The sequence below is a fragment of the Cinclus cinclus genome, chromosome 5 (assembly GCF_963662255.1).
Source record: "Cinclus cinclus chromosome 5, bCinCin1.1, whole genome shotgun sequence".
NCBI lineage: Eukaryota > Metazoa > Chordata > Aves > Passeriformes > Cinclidae > Cinclus > Cinclus cinclus.
The window spans coordinates 14,787,020-14,800,359 of NC_085050.1; the positions used below are offsets into that span (position 1 = coordinate 14,787,020).

Below are 13,340 nucleotides of genomic sequence, written 5' to 3' on the forward strand. Positions count from 1 at the left end.
TGAAAATTCCTGCAAAGTAGGGGGTTTGCTCTTTGCACCTTCTTCATTCTTCTGAAAGTTTCCAAATGCAATGCATGTTTTATTTTCTACAAATACAGGCAGTAATTTGTATAATTTGGAAATACTAGAATTCTCCCAAATCTCTTGATGACTCTAAGTAAAATCAGTAATAGTGAGGTTTATTTTAAGGCATTTTGCTTGTCTAAATTATATGTGCTTAAGCATTTCTTACAGTGATTCATAATATATAATGAAAGATAGATCTGTTGCAGTTCAAAGGCATTTAAATTGTACTTTGTAAGGACTGGATTCCAAAAAATGTTTCAGTCACTCAAATTTTCTCATGCGAGTTCTTTCTGTTGGAACATGGGACTTTGGTATAAATGGTTGTATTTTCCATGCATTTCTTTCAGAAAATACTTGATTTAAACACATTATAATTTTCCTCTGTTTCAGAATTGCCACCTGTTCCTTCTACATCAAGCAGAAGCTTTGCTGAGCTTTCTGTTAGGCAGCGAATGAGAGAGAAACTAAAAGCAGCAAGGGTAAGAATCCTTCAGAAATCCTGGTTGATTGACCTCAGTGTTATAAGGAATACCCACTTCATTTTACTTGGTTTGTGCTTTGTGAATTTGAATTGGGATATCTGCTTTTTTATTTCTGGAGCTGAAAGAGTATTCAGTTCATCAGTACAGTTCCATTCTGTATTGCTATTTTTTTTTAAAGTTTGTATTTAATTCATTGATAGTAATATGAAAGGTATCATTGTTTTGTAATTCAGATAGAGTCATTACAAGTTTTTCTATGCTTTTTGTAAAAAAAATTCTTACACTATTTTAAAAGCAATGGATTTATTTGTACGTTTGCTGTACAATTTAATAGGGCGTATTAATATATGGATCTGGAAAATCACTTAAGCTGATTTTATAATTAAAGCATTCTGTCCCTAACACAAATATTAGTAAGTGCTGAGTTCCTGGGAATTATTGTAGCTTTGATCTGTTTCTGTTGCTATTACAGGTAAACATTTTTTTTCATTTGTTTGCTTAGATAAAAGCTGAAATTACTTTATTGCAAGAAGACCCCAGTCCACAACCAAGGCACTTAAAAGGCATCAGAGGAAGAAAACCAGGAGTCAGTCTGGATAAAACGGTAAAATGTGCATTGTATCTGGCTGTTCTTATAGTAAGAAAGTGAATGTGAAACATGAAAAAAATCAAAGTCTGCACACTCTTGAAGATCAATTTCATATATCAGAATTATGTCACCATTTGAATTAGTAACCAGAAAGATGGTTATTGTTTTTATTGTGGATATTTAACAGTAATACTTTGCTTGCATTGTAGTATGGACATCACATGAAACTTCTGTCATTCATGACTTCTGTTGCTTAAGATGCCTAGAAGTATTTAAAATTTACTGTAACAGCAGCTTTATATAAATAAAGCTCCCACTGTAATAGAGCTTTATATAAACATGAACAGTGCAATTGCTAAATGCTGGATATTAACTTTATGTCATTGTATTTTATTGTATTTCCTTGGTGCCATTTTATATTGAGTTTTTTTGGTATAAGCATTTTCTTTTTAGAAAATGAATTTTGTATTAAAAAGAACAACAAAGGCTCTGCCTATGCAAAACTGGCACTCATAGTCTTCAGAATTCAGAGAGATTGCTCACCTGTAGAAAATGTATTCAAAAAAATGTGTTACTCCCAGGAAGTAGGAGCATATAGCAGTAACACCTTTATATGGAATTCCAAACAATATGATTTAACCTGGCTAAATCACTTGTCTAGGGGAGAATTGCCATTTCATGTATGTTGTGGGAAGATTCTTGGCAATGTTACCTTAAACAAACTAATTATTACAGCTTTCAGTTAAGTAGTACTGTTTTAATACATTTATATTAGAAAAATGCAGAAATTATACCCTTATTTAGAGTTGTTTATTAATTTTATATCAAGTATATTTGAAAATTTCCACATGTTGGTTTTGTTTCTTATACTTTTACTTTACTTTTACTTACTTGTGCACAAGGTATTTTGTTTTTAAACAGGTGGCCATCAGTTTGACAGAGTTTGAGATTTTCTTTTTGATATTATTATTTTGAAGTATAGGTGTAATAGAGGTAAACTTGAGAAGTGTCTTCCTTTAATCTAAAAATTCAGGCCACAAGGAGGAAGAACAGATAGAATGGAAGAACAGATAGAATGGTAGATGTGTTTTTGTTAGTAAAGCCTGATGAAAATCACTTTGATGCACTTAAAGGAACTTGCTGAAGCAATCTCAGAACCAGCTACCTTTACAGTCATCTGTGTGTAGGGACAGATAAAGCTTCAGAGAACTGGGCATAAATAAACATTACACCTCTTTGCATGAGAGGGCAGGGACGTGTCACCCATGGAGTTAGAGTAGCCTAGCAATAATTGTTTGAGAAAATAAAATAAATAATCAAGTGTGTGTTTCAGCACCCAAGCAATGACCTCTACCTTTTTTAAACAATACCACAGAGGGTTTTCCTGATGGCAGCAGGGGTTGCCAGAGAAGTTCCTGTACCTGGGCTGCAGTCCCTGGCAGCAGCACCCCTGACCCTGCTGCCCTGCTGGGGCTGTGTGCCCAAGGGGAGGGTTTGCCATTGCTGCCTCCTTTCTCTCCCTTTGGACATCAGCACGTGATTGCTTGTGTTCAGGTGTGCAGCAACAATGATCCCCTCAGCAGTGAAGACAGCTACTGTCAGCTACTGTCATTTGGGCAATTTTAGGCATTTCCTCCTACTCTACAGTCTATTTCTTGACCCAAAGAAATTAAGTAATATTTAGATGTAGCCTTGTAAAATAATTATGCAATCCATTTATTACCACAGTGGTGATGTTTCTCTTTCATTATTTTTTTTCCTGTAAAAAGGCAATATTTAATAACTGTAGTCAATTGTTTGTATTTTTTTATGATTCAGTAAATGTACACTAAAACATATCTATATGTTTTTATGCAGTCTGATAATGATAAATTCAGAGAGATGCCAGAGGGTGAATCACACTTACCATCAAAAGTAAAGTTTAATGATTCTGTAAAAAAGCTTAAGCAAAAGTCAACAGTAAGTACCAATTCTTCCATTTCAGTAATGAATATTAATTCAATTTAACCTTTATATGGCTGCATTATTCTGTTTGAAGAGGCAGACAGAATTCAGTCTTAAGCAGTGGAGAATTTAATTTAAATTTAATTTAAAAATTCACAAGCGGTATATGCCAACAATTGAAGTATATAAGAGGAACCTTCATCAAATATAAGAATGGCTTTGGATCATTTGATTAAAAAACCCAAAAATCTCTAGTAAATCTGTCTGGACACAATTACTGGAAATTGGAGGAAAAATGTGTCTTCTGTTCAAATCCTTTTTTATTGAATACCACCAGTTGGCAGTTAAAGCTTTTTAAAGACTAGTATATTGGTATTTATTAGCCACAAAGTCCCGCTGTTAATTCTTTTCCTAGAGGACTCATCCTAAATTTAGGGATCATGGATCCTTCAAAGGCAAAAGACCATTAGAAATTTCTCTTCATATCATTTAACCTGTGTATCTGCAGTATGGCCAGAACTTAAACTTTGTTGTTCTGATTCACAAATGGTTTATATCTAAAGCAATGAGAATGTTAAAATTAGACCAGGTTGCTTTTTAAACAAAACTTTGCAAGAAATATTGAATGAAGTACATAGAAACAGAGAAAGTTTCACTAATAATTTACAAATTTCAGTTATCTTCAGCATTTGAGTGAGTTCTGTTTGAGATAAAATAATTATCTTGTAATAAATGTTTATACGTGCTGTTGTTTCATATTAATGTGAATAATTATTCAGTTGCCTTAATTTTCTTTAAAATACCATAATAAAGTATCTTGGTCATCTTTTTTTAGTTCCAGAAAGATTTTCCTTCTGAGGAAGAAGCATATAATTTCTTTACCTTCAATTTTGATGCTCTACCAGAGAAAATGAAAGCTGGAGCCAGGAAAAAGAATGGATTAAATGAAGAAGAAGAGGTGGGAGAGGAATGTGTTGAAACTCATGAAGATGAACAAGAGGAGGATGAAGTGGTGAGAGCTATAAGATAAATGTTCATATTTTTTATTCAGACTTCTGTTAATTTTATTAGTCTGTGTAAAACGGCATCTTTGGTTTCCCTAAAAATTCTCAAAGTGTACTTACTCAAGAAACAAGCTAACAGATGTTTGCCCTTAACCTATAGGATGAAGACGTACGCCTGGTGAAAGATGATGATTTATTCATAGGGCAAACAGATGAAGACCTTGTACTAATGAAACCTGTTGATTGGGAAAGCTACACTGAGCAACTGAAAAGGGAAAAAGAATTCCTCTTTGTTCCCAGCATGTCAGCAGGTATGAAGATTGTACTTACCATTTAGTTCCTGTATTTTTGCATAGCATGGCCCCCTCTGATCTGCTGAATAAATCTTGCATTGACTGTCTCTGGCAGCAGAGAAAGATGTTTAATTGCAGCTCTCTGACACTGATCATCCAGTCGAATCTGAAAAGGTCTGACAGCTGGGAGCATGCACTCCTCAGCAGGTGCACTGGAAAGTGTAGTCAGGGCACCTCAGTTGCTTGGGGGTAACTTCCTCACTGCTGTCTGTGGGTAGTGCAAGGTGCCAGCCCCTCTCCTGTTGTTATTTAATGTATGCAGTATTGATCATATCTCTGAGCTTTTTGCCTTATTCCCACAGAATTTCCAAGTCCTTAAAAATTGCTTCATAATATCACTTGCTATTTGATATTTGAACTGGAAGAAACAAGCAAATCTCCCAGTATATACTGGAATAGTACCAGTACGGTTTGCAGGGCAATGTCATAATATTTGACATTGTGTGCCTGTTTTTTCAGGTCTTGTAATTTAGTTCTGACTATTTCCCATGTGATCCATTGTGTTCTGATTTAGGGGAAAACTTCTGTTGTAACCCTCGGTACAGTCTCTCCCTGTTTGGAGATTGCTTCTTGAAAAATACTGAATCCATATGCACAGTGAAACAGCCTTGCAGGCAGGTCTTCAAAACGAATTCCACCTGCTGTTACTTGACTAACATAACACTTCATACATGTTTTGTATTTTATTTGTGAGTAGCTTAAGCAAACTATTTATTAACAGTAGGTCTGATTAGTCTGGTAGTTTCACTTTCTGTTGAAAAGGCTTAGGAATGCTTCTCCAGTCAGTTGCTGCTTAAGGTTTTTTACAATGTTTTGCAAGCAACCATTAACACTAAACTCCACTAAGTAACTTGAAGTATTTTTTTGATAAGGAAATTTTTAGTTACCGGTTTATTAGAATTGTGATGCTTTGTGGTACTGTCTTGATTAAGATAAGGACCTGGTTTAATTCTATATTTATTTATTTTCCTATGTAGAAAAGTACTTCTGACAGCATACTTAATATACAGTGCTGTTCATTTTAAGAATTTAACTAAAACTACGGTTACAAGATGTCTTACATGGTTTTCTTTTTAATTTCTCATTAGTGCCTGCTTCTGAGAAGATGCCTAGAAATATGCAGCCCAGGTACCTTGAGGATGAAGGTCTTTACATTGGAGAAAGGCCCTTTGTATCACAGTCTAATCAAAATATTTTAGAAAACAGAATCCTCAGACAGGACCAAGTAAGTCACTGCTGCCTTTTTAGTTGTAACTTTTATCCGTATTTTATTTATATTTTTAAGTACCTTATTTTTGTTACAGTTAAGTAAGTGGTTGGTCCTGCTAATATGGGGCTTTCATCTTCCAAGTATTTAGCAGCATCAGATGTTGGGAAATACAGATTTTTGTAGAAGTGTGTTTTTAGCGTAACCCCATTGTCAGAACATTAGACTGGGTCTTACAAAGTTGGTGTCTTTTCCTGGCTCTGCTTGTAGACTGCTGGGGAGATAACTGATCAGACTGTAAGGCTAATTAAATTTTGGTATAGATTATCAGAGAGGTTGCAGAATCCTTACAGATTTTTAAGACATGGAAAGACATGGGAAAGTGGCTTGGATATATTTTGTGCTACTATGGTATCATCCTGTACATGGAAAGGTGTCTATTCAGGTCATTCAATTCAAGTCATTCTACGACTTAAACTCCTGAGCAGCAGCTGTCCTTTATATTTTTTGTGATTCTGTATATTCTCTATGTGCTTTTGTTAATCATATTGGGAACAGTTGGATCTAAAATTTTTGAATGGGCAGTTTCAGCTCAGTTTGTTTTCTAACTGGGTGACTTCATGGTGTTACCACATCAGCATTTGGCTCAATGGTCACATTAAAACAGGTGTGGAACTAACAGGATAGGACAACTGCACTGGTTTAAGCTATATTTGAATCCAGGTAATGAGAACAGAGGGATGAATTAGGACAATGTTGAACATGCAAAGCCATAGATAGTAATTGCTGTGTTAAATACTTACCTAGTTTGTTTTCATAGATGCTGTTTAAATAATTCAGGTTATAGAATAGAAGATTTGACAGGTGCTTTGATAAATGATCTGACTTTCCATTTAGCTCTTGTGTAAAACAAGACTTACAATTCTTTCAGTTTTAGTGATTTAAGAAAATAACATTTAAGTAAGCGATGTGTTGTTCTTTCTTTCCTTTCAAATCTGAAACACTGAATGTTGAAGGAAAAATAAATCAGTATAATCAAAGTTTGAGCATCTTCTTGGTCTTTCAATTTCAAAACTTACCTCTGGTATATATGAAGATTTCATTTTGGTGTATTAGGAAAGTTTTGGTCATTTCTGTCACAAACAATCCATAGCCACCTTTTATTCTGTATTTTTTATAAGAATTATGATTTTTCAAGTAATTCCTTTATAAAGTAATAAACAATATATAATTTTATTTTCCTTTGTAGGGGAAAGAGTGGTTTGGTGATGATGGCAAAATCTTAGCATTGCCTAATCCAATTAAACAGTCTTCTACTAGGCCTCCAATATTCTCACTTGAAGAAGGCATTGCACCAGAACTTGAAACAGTGTATAGAAAGGTAAGCATATTTCATATATATGATTCCTGAGACCCAGTATCCCAGTTCTTCTGCACCAGAAACCCCAGTGACCTGAAGGGTTTTATGTTAAGAACCATGACTATTGACTATTTTTGTGATTTCACATCTGTTCTGTAAATCAGTTCTACTTTATTAAATATATATCTGTTTTTTCATGTAAAAATGCATACAAAAGGATGAAGAGTTTTGCTGGTAGTGCTGACTGAAGTAGTAAAGTGTCAGCCCCTGACAAACACCTTCAAGTCTGTGAGGCACTAAGATCATCATCGTGAGGCTCCCTTGGATATTCTCATGCTAAAGTAGGGTAGTTCTAATATTAGTGTATCTATAAAGTTTGCTCATGTGGACAGCGACTAATTTTGAGTAATGTAGCATCAATTCAGATACTTTTTGGGAGGTTGTGGAGTTTTTTTCTTTGTGGTTTTTCTTGTTTGTTTTGGGTTTTTTGCAGGGTTTTTTTTGTGGTAATTTTTTTCCAGTCACAGCAATACCTACCTTGGCAAACAGCAGTTTTGATGTGCAATCAGTAAAAAATCAAAATAAGTTTAAATTTAAACCATTCAGCAATCTTGAAGCAAGCATTAATTGTTCTGCTTGTTAGAACTCTATTACCCTCATGGAAAAGCTGAGTTTTCAGACTTTTAAATAGCATGCTCTTTTGGGACACACAAGTGTTTCTGACTGTTTTTGTTGATACAGATTTAAATGTGGCCCTTTAGTTGATGCTGGTGATGCAATCCACAGGCTGCTTCCAGTACCACAGATCTGTGCAAGGTGCTTCTGCAGGCAGGAAAAATTTACTGTTTAGACCATGTAAAGAGAGCTTATGTTTCAAGAATGTCACTGTTCATGTAAACACAGCATAGAAATATCTAAGTAAAGTCACAGTTACAAGACACTGAGCTTAAGGGTCCTTTATGGGCAGAAAAATAGTTAAAAGCATAAGGAATTCAAACTTGTCATTTTTATGACACAATTTTATCTTATTAAACATTTTTATGAGAAACTAGGTATGGAAGGCTCAGGTGGACTCAAGTGTGTTTCATGGCCATTTGTATTGTTCCTATAAAAGAACTATGCAACAGCTAAATTTCCCTCCAAATCCCTTTTTCCTCTTCTCAGGAAGGAACTGCAACAAACACTACGTAACTACCAATCTTTTATGGTGCCATAATATATCTGGTGAATGTCTTCTGAAGGATCCCAGTAAGAGAGCAATAGTAGTCAGTCTGGAAGTTAATTCTCTTCTGATTTCAGTAACTTGAGGATGTAAGCTGTGGATGTCTTTTGGTTGCAGTGGGTTTTAGCAGGCTTTTTAAGTTTTGTTGCTGAAAGCTTTCATTTGCCTTCATTGGTCTGAATTTCCCTGGTGTTTGAATGGGAAAGCAAGTAATGTATTTCCTAATCTACACAATGTTCAAGGAGAGCTTCTTGTCTTCCTAATCTACAAGGAGGGCTGTTCTGTGAGAGCTAGACTCTATCCTAGAGCTCAGTTGTAAGAGGAAACAAAGCAATAAACTAGTGTGTCAAAAGAGGACTAGCAGTCTCTGCTTTTTCTAATCCAGTGTCATTGTCTTCGTTGCTCAGCAAAACCTTCAATATAGGAAGATGACTTCTTAATTCAGCTTCACATGGGCTATAAAAATTCTGTTGTGTAGAATATCCATGGTGGTTTTGTGCCACCCACTTGTCAATAAAGCAAGAGGTTAACACAGTTTAAGACTCAGCATTTAAGTGTAGGCAATGCTAAATGGGTCATTTTCTGACAAAGAAAAACCTTGAAAGATACTTTTGTCAGAATCTGTACATCCATTTTATTCTTCTTTTCTTTCAGGCAATAAAAATGACATCTACCAATCAGTATTTTGTTGGACCTGGAGATTTTCAGGGGCTATTTCAATTGGATATTGATATTTCTGGACTGATATTCACCCATCATCCCTGTTTTAGCCGTGAACATGTGTTAGCAGCTAAACTGGCTCAGTTGTATGATCAGTATTTAGCAAGAAAACAGAAGAATCTTACCAAACTTCTCACAGACAAGGTACTTCTGTTCTGTCTTCATACCTTGAAGTTGAATTTGTCAGAAGTTAAAAACCTAAATATGTGACTGAGTTGCTGTGTGTTCAGTACAGAATTGCATTTTTAAGTCTAAGAATTTCTTTGATCTTTGATTTTGAATTAACTCTGAAGTGAAAGGAATACAATAACATTTGCATAATATTCCTTAGAGTATCCAAAATGTTTTCCAGTGAGTGACAGATAAGACGTTAAAGGATTGTGTACAGCAGCTCTGACAGGGAGACAGCAAAAGACATTATTCAATGATGGAGGGAAGTAAGTGAAGTTTAGTTTCAGTTATCAAATCGAAGTAAAAGGGAGCAGTTTAATTTCACCAAATTGTACAAAAGTAGAACCCATTTCCAGGTATGTATCTGTGACAGATGCTGTGTTTTAAATGCATACTGCTGCCATATTTACTGTGGCACTCTTCTGACATGGCAAAACCCAAGGCTAGATGTACTCTGTTTCTGGGGCTGTTGCTGACTTGCTGGTGGAGCTTGAGGGGGCTGCTCGTGCTCTGTGTACCACCACTCTTCCTCCATCTATGCATTGGAAGTAGTGGCAGTGGTCTTCTCTGGTGTGAATATGTACATGAACATTAGGCATTGTCAGTAAAATTCTGATGTCATCATTGCACGCAAGAACACTTATCTGTCAAAAATTAGTTGTATTACTAAGTACATACACATTCAGATTTCCATAAACTAAAGGTCATGATTTTCTACATTGAAGAACTATTACAAGGGAAAAATAATCATTGTATACAAGCTCATTTTTATATTAGTGTAATGAGGGTCAGTAGGCGGTGTTCAGGTACTTCTGAATTTTAATGTAAAACATTAGGTTATAGTTCTAATGATGGACAAACATTTCATACAGTGCCTCAAAATAATTGCTTGGTATACTTTGTTCTGTTAGTACTTTTGAAGGATTTGCCTTAGTGCTCTGTGAAACAGACCATTTGGGTTATCTAGGTCTTGATTACAGGAACCTATAGAACCATATAATCACTAAGGTTGGAAAAGACCTCTGATACCATTAACCCAGCACTGCCAAGTCCATTACTTAACCCACTAACCCCCAAGTGCCAGTCTGGACATCTTTTAAATACCTCCAGGGGTGGTGGATATCCCTGTACAGCCTGTTCCAGTGCTTGACAAACCTTTAGTGAGGACATTTTTTTCCCAAGATCCAAGCTAACCTCCCTGGGACTTGGAGCTATTTCCTCTTGTCCTACCACTTGTTACTTGACAGAAGAGACCAACGTGTTTCTACAGCCTCCTTTCAGGAATGGTTTAACCTGGAGAAAAGGATGCTCAAGGGGGACCCTGTTGCTCTGTACAACTGCCTGAAAGGAGGCTGTAGCCAGGTGGGGGGGGTCAGTCTCTTATCCCGGGCAACCAGAGGCAAGTCAAGAGGACACAGCCAGAAGCTGTGCCAGGGAAGGTTAAATTGTACATCAGGAAGAATTTCTTTGTTGAAATGGTGATTAGATACTGGAATGGGCTGCCCAGGGAAGAAGTGGAGTCACCATCCCTGGAATTGGTCCAGAAATGACTGGACATGGCACTTAGTTTAGTTGGCTATGGTTTAGTTGGCATGGTGGCATTCAGTCAAAGGTTATACTTGATGATCTGGGAGGTCTTTTTCAACCTTAATGATTCTGTGATTCTGGGATTTTTTAATCCACTGAAAGATTACCTTTAGTGGCCCTTCCTCATACCAAAAAAGGCTTTTGTGAAAGTTGGGAGTTTCTGCTGACTTGAGGTCTTTTTCCACTTCCACCTTTGATTACTGAGCTTTCAGAATACTCCCTAGATCAGTCTTCCCCTTGATTAGATCTGTTGCAGTGATCAAAGTTAGTAAATCTCCCTCCTGTATCCAGGGATCCTAATTAAAATGCCATGCTGAAGAATCACCTCACAGACATGGCAAAACCCTGTAAATACAGAATCAGAACAGTTCAGGATTTTCTGTCATTAGTAATTAGCTCTTTCCTGTCAAGGTGCAGTACACTGGGTACCTTGTTAAGCCATCTGTTAATTGCTTTTTTTGTTTGTTCAAGCTTCATGCTTTGAGGAGTGCTGTGCAGTATAGTATAGAAGGTGGTGCCGGTGATGGTGTTCCTGTGGCTCAACAAAGCATACCTGAATACAAAACAGAGATCAGGTGGGTATGAATTCATTTAATTGTTGGTTTTTAAAACTGTGTTCTTTCTTTCCTTTATGTGTTGGTACAGATTGTGATTCATGTCAGTCTTTTAAATTCTACTGTAAATAGCTCTAGAAGAATTTTGAGGATTTAAGAGTTCTCACTGATGAGTTGCATAAAAATCATAAGGAAAATACAGTTTAGGCTGAAATTTTCATTCAAAAGTGGTTTAATTTGATTATGTGTATCAATTTCTTAATAGCTGTTTACTGGTGTGTTTTGTATAATTAAATTGAATTAAAATAAAGTTTCAGTAGCCAGCTGGATACACAAAGCTTTTACAGTGCAATAAGGTAATTTTTGGAACAGACAAAACCCCTAGTTTTTTCTGTCCTCTTCCTTGTTACACAAGTGTTCTTGAATGGGAATTTCTTCTCATTCTAAGGTATTTCGGCCATGTTTGTGCCAGTGGGTTAATATAAATAAAGTGGTAGAATTTTTTTTCCAAGATTACAGTTATTGTTCTTGGAGAAAAGCTGGGTAGTAAAAACATGCTGCAGTTTTTGGCTCAGTAGTGACAGTTTGTATTATTTTTGGCAGATGGACAGTGATGAACTGTAAGTGTTAGTATGATAACAAAAAAGTTTTTTTGGATATCCATGCTGAACAGCCTTTTAACTAGTAGATAACAAAAGTCTGGAAGTTTTTCACAATCTAAGAGTAGGCAGTAATGTATTCATTTAATGAAATAGAACTATAAAGTGATGTAATGGGTCACATGATAACACAGTATGAAAAAAAGAATTAATAAGAATTCTACTTTCAGCCTTGACATTTACATCTGCTAAACTTAGCATCCACACACTCTGCTTAGATTGGGAATTATTTCTTCAGATTTTCATTCTTCAGGTACTGTCTCGTAATACACTGGTATCTGTACAGAACATAAAATACTCTATACTTTTTTTTATACTGAAGGACAAAGAATTTCTTTAATTGAAAATGGAATAGCTTTTATCAATATCTTATTAACATATCTGATAGAGAATAAGGAGCAGGAGATGAGCAGTTACCACACTGTACCTCAAAGACAGGAGCTCTCACCAGGGAAAGCATGAGAATGATGATGGGAAGATTTACTGTGGGAATGAGATTCTTGGATTTTGGCACTAGCCCTGAGGCTTGCTTGATGGTGAGCTCCAATTAGAAAGAACATGGCTTCTGTGTTTCTGATGTGTTTTTCTAGATCTTGAGTGCTTTAGTTTAGTTTCATGCTATTATGAATCTGGAGAAACTCAGCTGAAATCAGTGAGATCAGTGTTGTCTAAGTAACATGAGATGAGTTTGGCTGTTATTATTCTAGGGCTTTTCATATCTGTAATTCATTTTGGCTACAGCTCTGTTATTGGAAGCTGTTACACATATGAAGCTCAGATGGGCTCAGGAATTTTTGCTGTCATGGTATTCAGTACTAACTTGGACCACTCATGTTGGTAAAATCATCTGACCTGCCTTCTCTCTCTTTTAATGGTGGTCAATCTAGAACAATCGTGAGAAATTGCAGACATGTAGCATGGAAAATAATCTTAATTGTTTCCTCCACCCTGCAATAACATAACAGATGTATATGCTTTGGTTTCTGATGATCAAAGCTGTAGTTTCCATTGGCTTGAGGGAGAAATGTCATCTGACATAAAAATACAGAAAACTTTTGCAGATTGGTAAATTCAGCCCTACTGTCTTTACTTCCTGAAGTAGGAAGCCAATGTGTGCTGTGGGTTCTATTTTTCAGGTTCCTATGGGTAATGCATTTTAGTAGAGATGATTCTCTAATGAAAGGTCCTGCTTCCAAATCCAATCCAAGAGATAAGTGCGTTTACTGATCCATATGCTCCTCATGCCTTTAACTTTAATCTTCTAGCATAATCTGGTAGACAGAAAAGAAAAAGTTGCTGCATGGATTAGTAATATGCAGACTGCTAGCTAATGAAGTGGAGAAGATGCTCATACTGCTTTCTGAAGTCTGCATTTCTTCTTTGTTTATTGTTTTCCCTAAATTGGCTTATGCTGTTAAATGA

At 36.0% G+C, this 13,340-nt stretch overlaps 1 protein-coding gene across 1 annotated transcript in view; it reads left to right on the forward strand.

Moving 5' to 3' along the window:
• Positions 1 to 485: 485 nt before the first annotated feature.
• CC2D2A (coiled-coil and C2 domain containing 2A) overlaps positions 486 to 13,340 on the forward strand; it is a 47,645-nt gene continuing 34,790 nt past the window's right edge. The window contains exons 1-9 of the mRNA XM_062492679.1: positions 486 to 545; positions 1,051 to 1,152; positions 2,995 to 3,096; positions 3,917 to 4,093; positions 4,246 to 4,396; positions 5,527 to 5,663; positions 6,895 to 7,026; positions 8,882 to 9,091; positions 11,177 to 11,280. Of these exons, the coding sequence (XP_062348663.1) occupies positions 519 to 545; positions 1,051 to 1,152; positions 2,995 to 3,096; positions 3,917 to 4,093; positions 4,246 to 4,396; positions 5,527 to 5,663; positions 6,895 to 7,026; positions 8,882 to 9,091; positions 11,177 to 11,280 (1,142 nt within the window). The 5' untranslated portion in view covers positions 486 to 518. The remainder of the gene's footprint in view (positions 546 to 1,050; positions 1,153 to 2,994; positions 3,097 to 3,916; positions 4,094 to 4,245; positions 4,397 to 5,526; positions 5,664 to 6,894; positions 7,027 to 8,881; positions 9,092 to 11,176; positions 11,281 to 13,340) is intronic.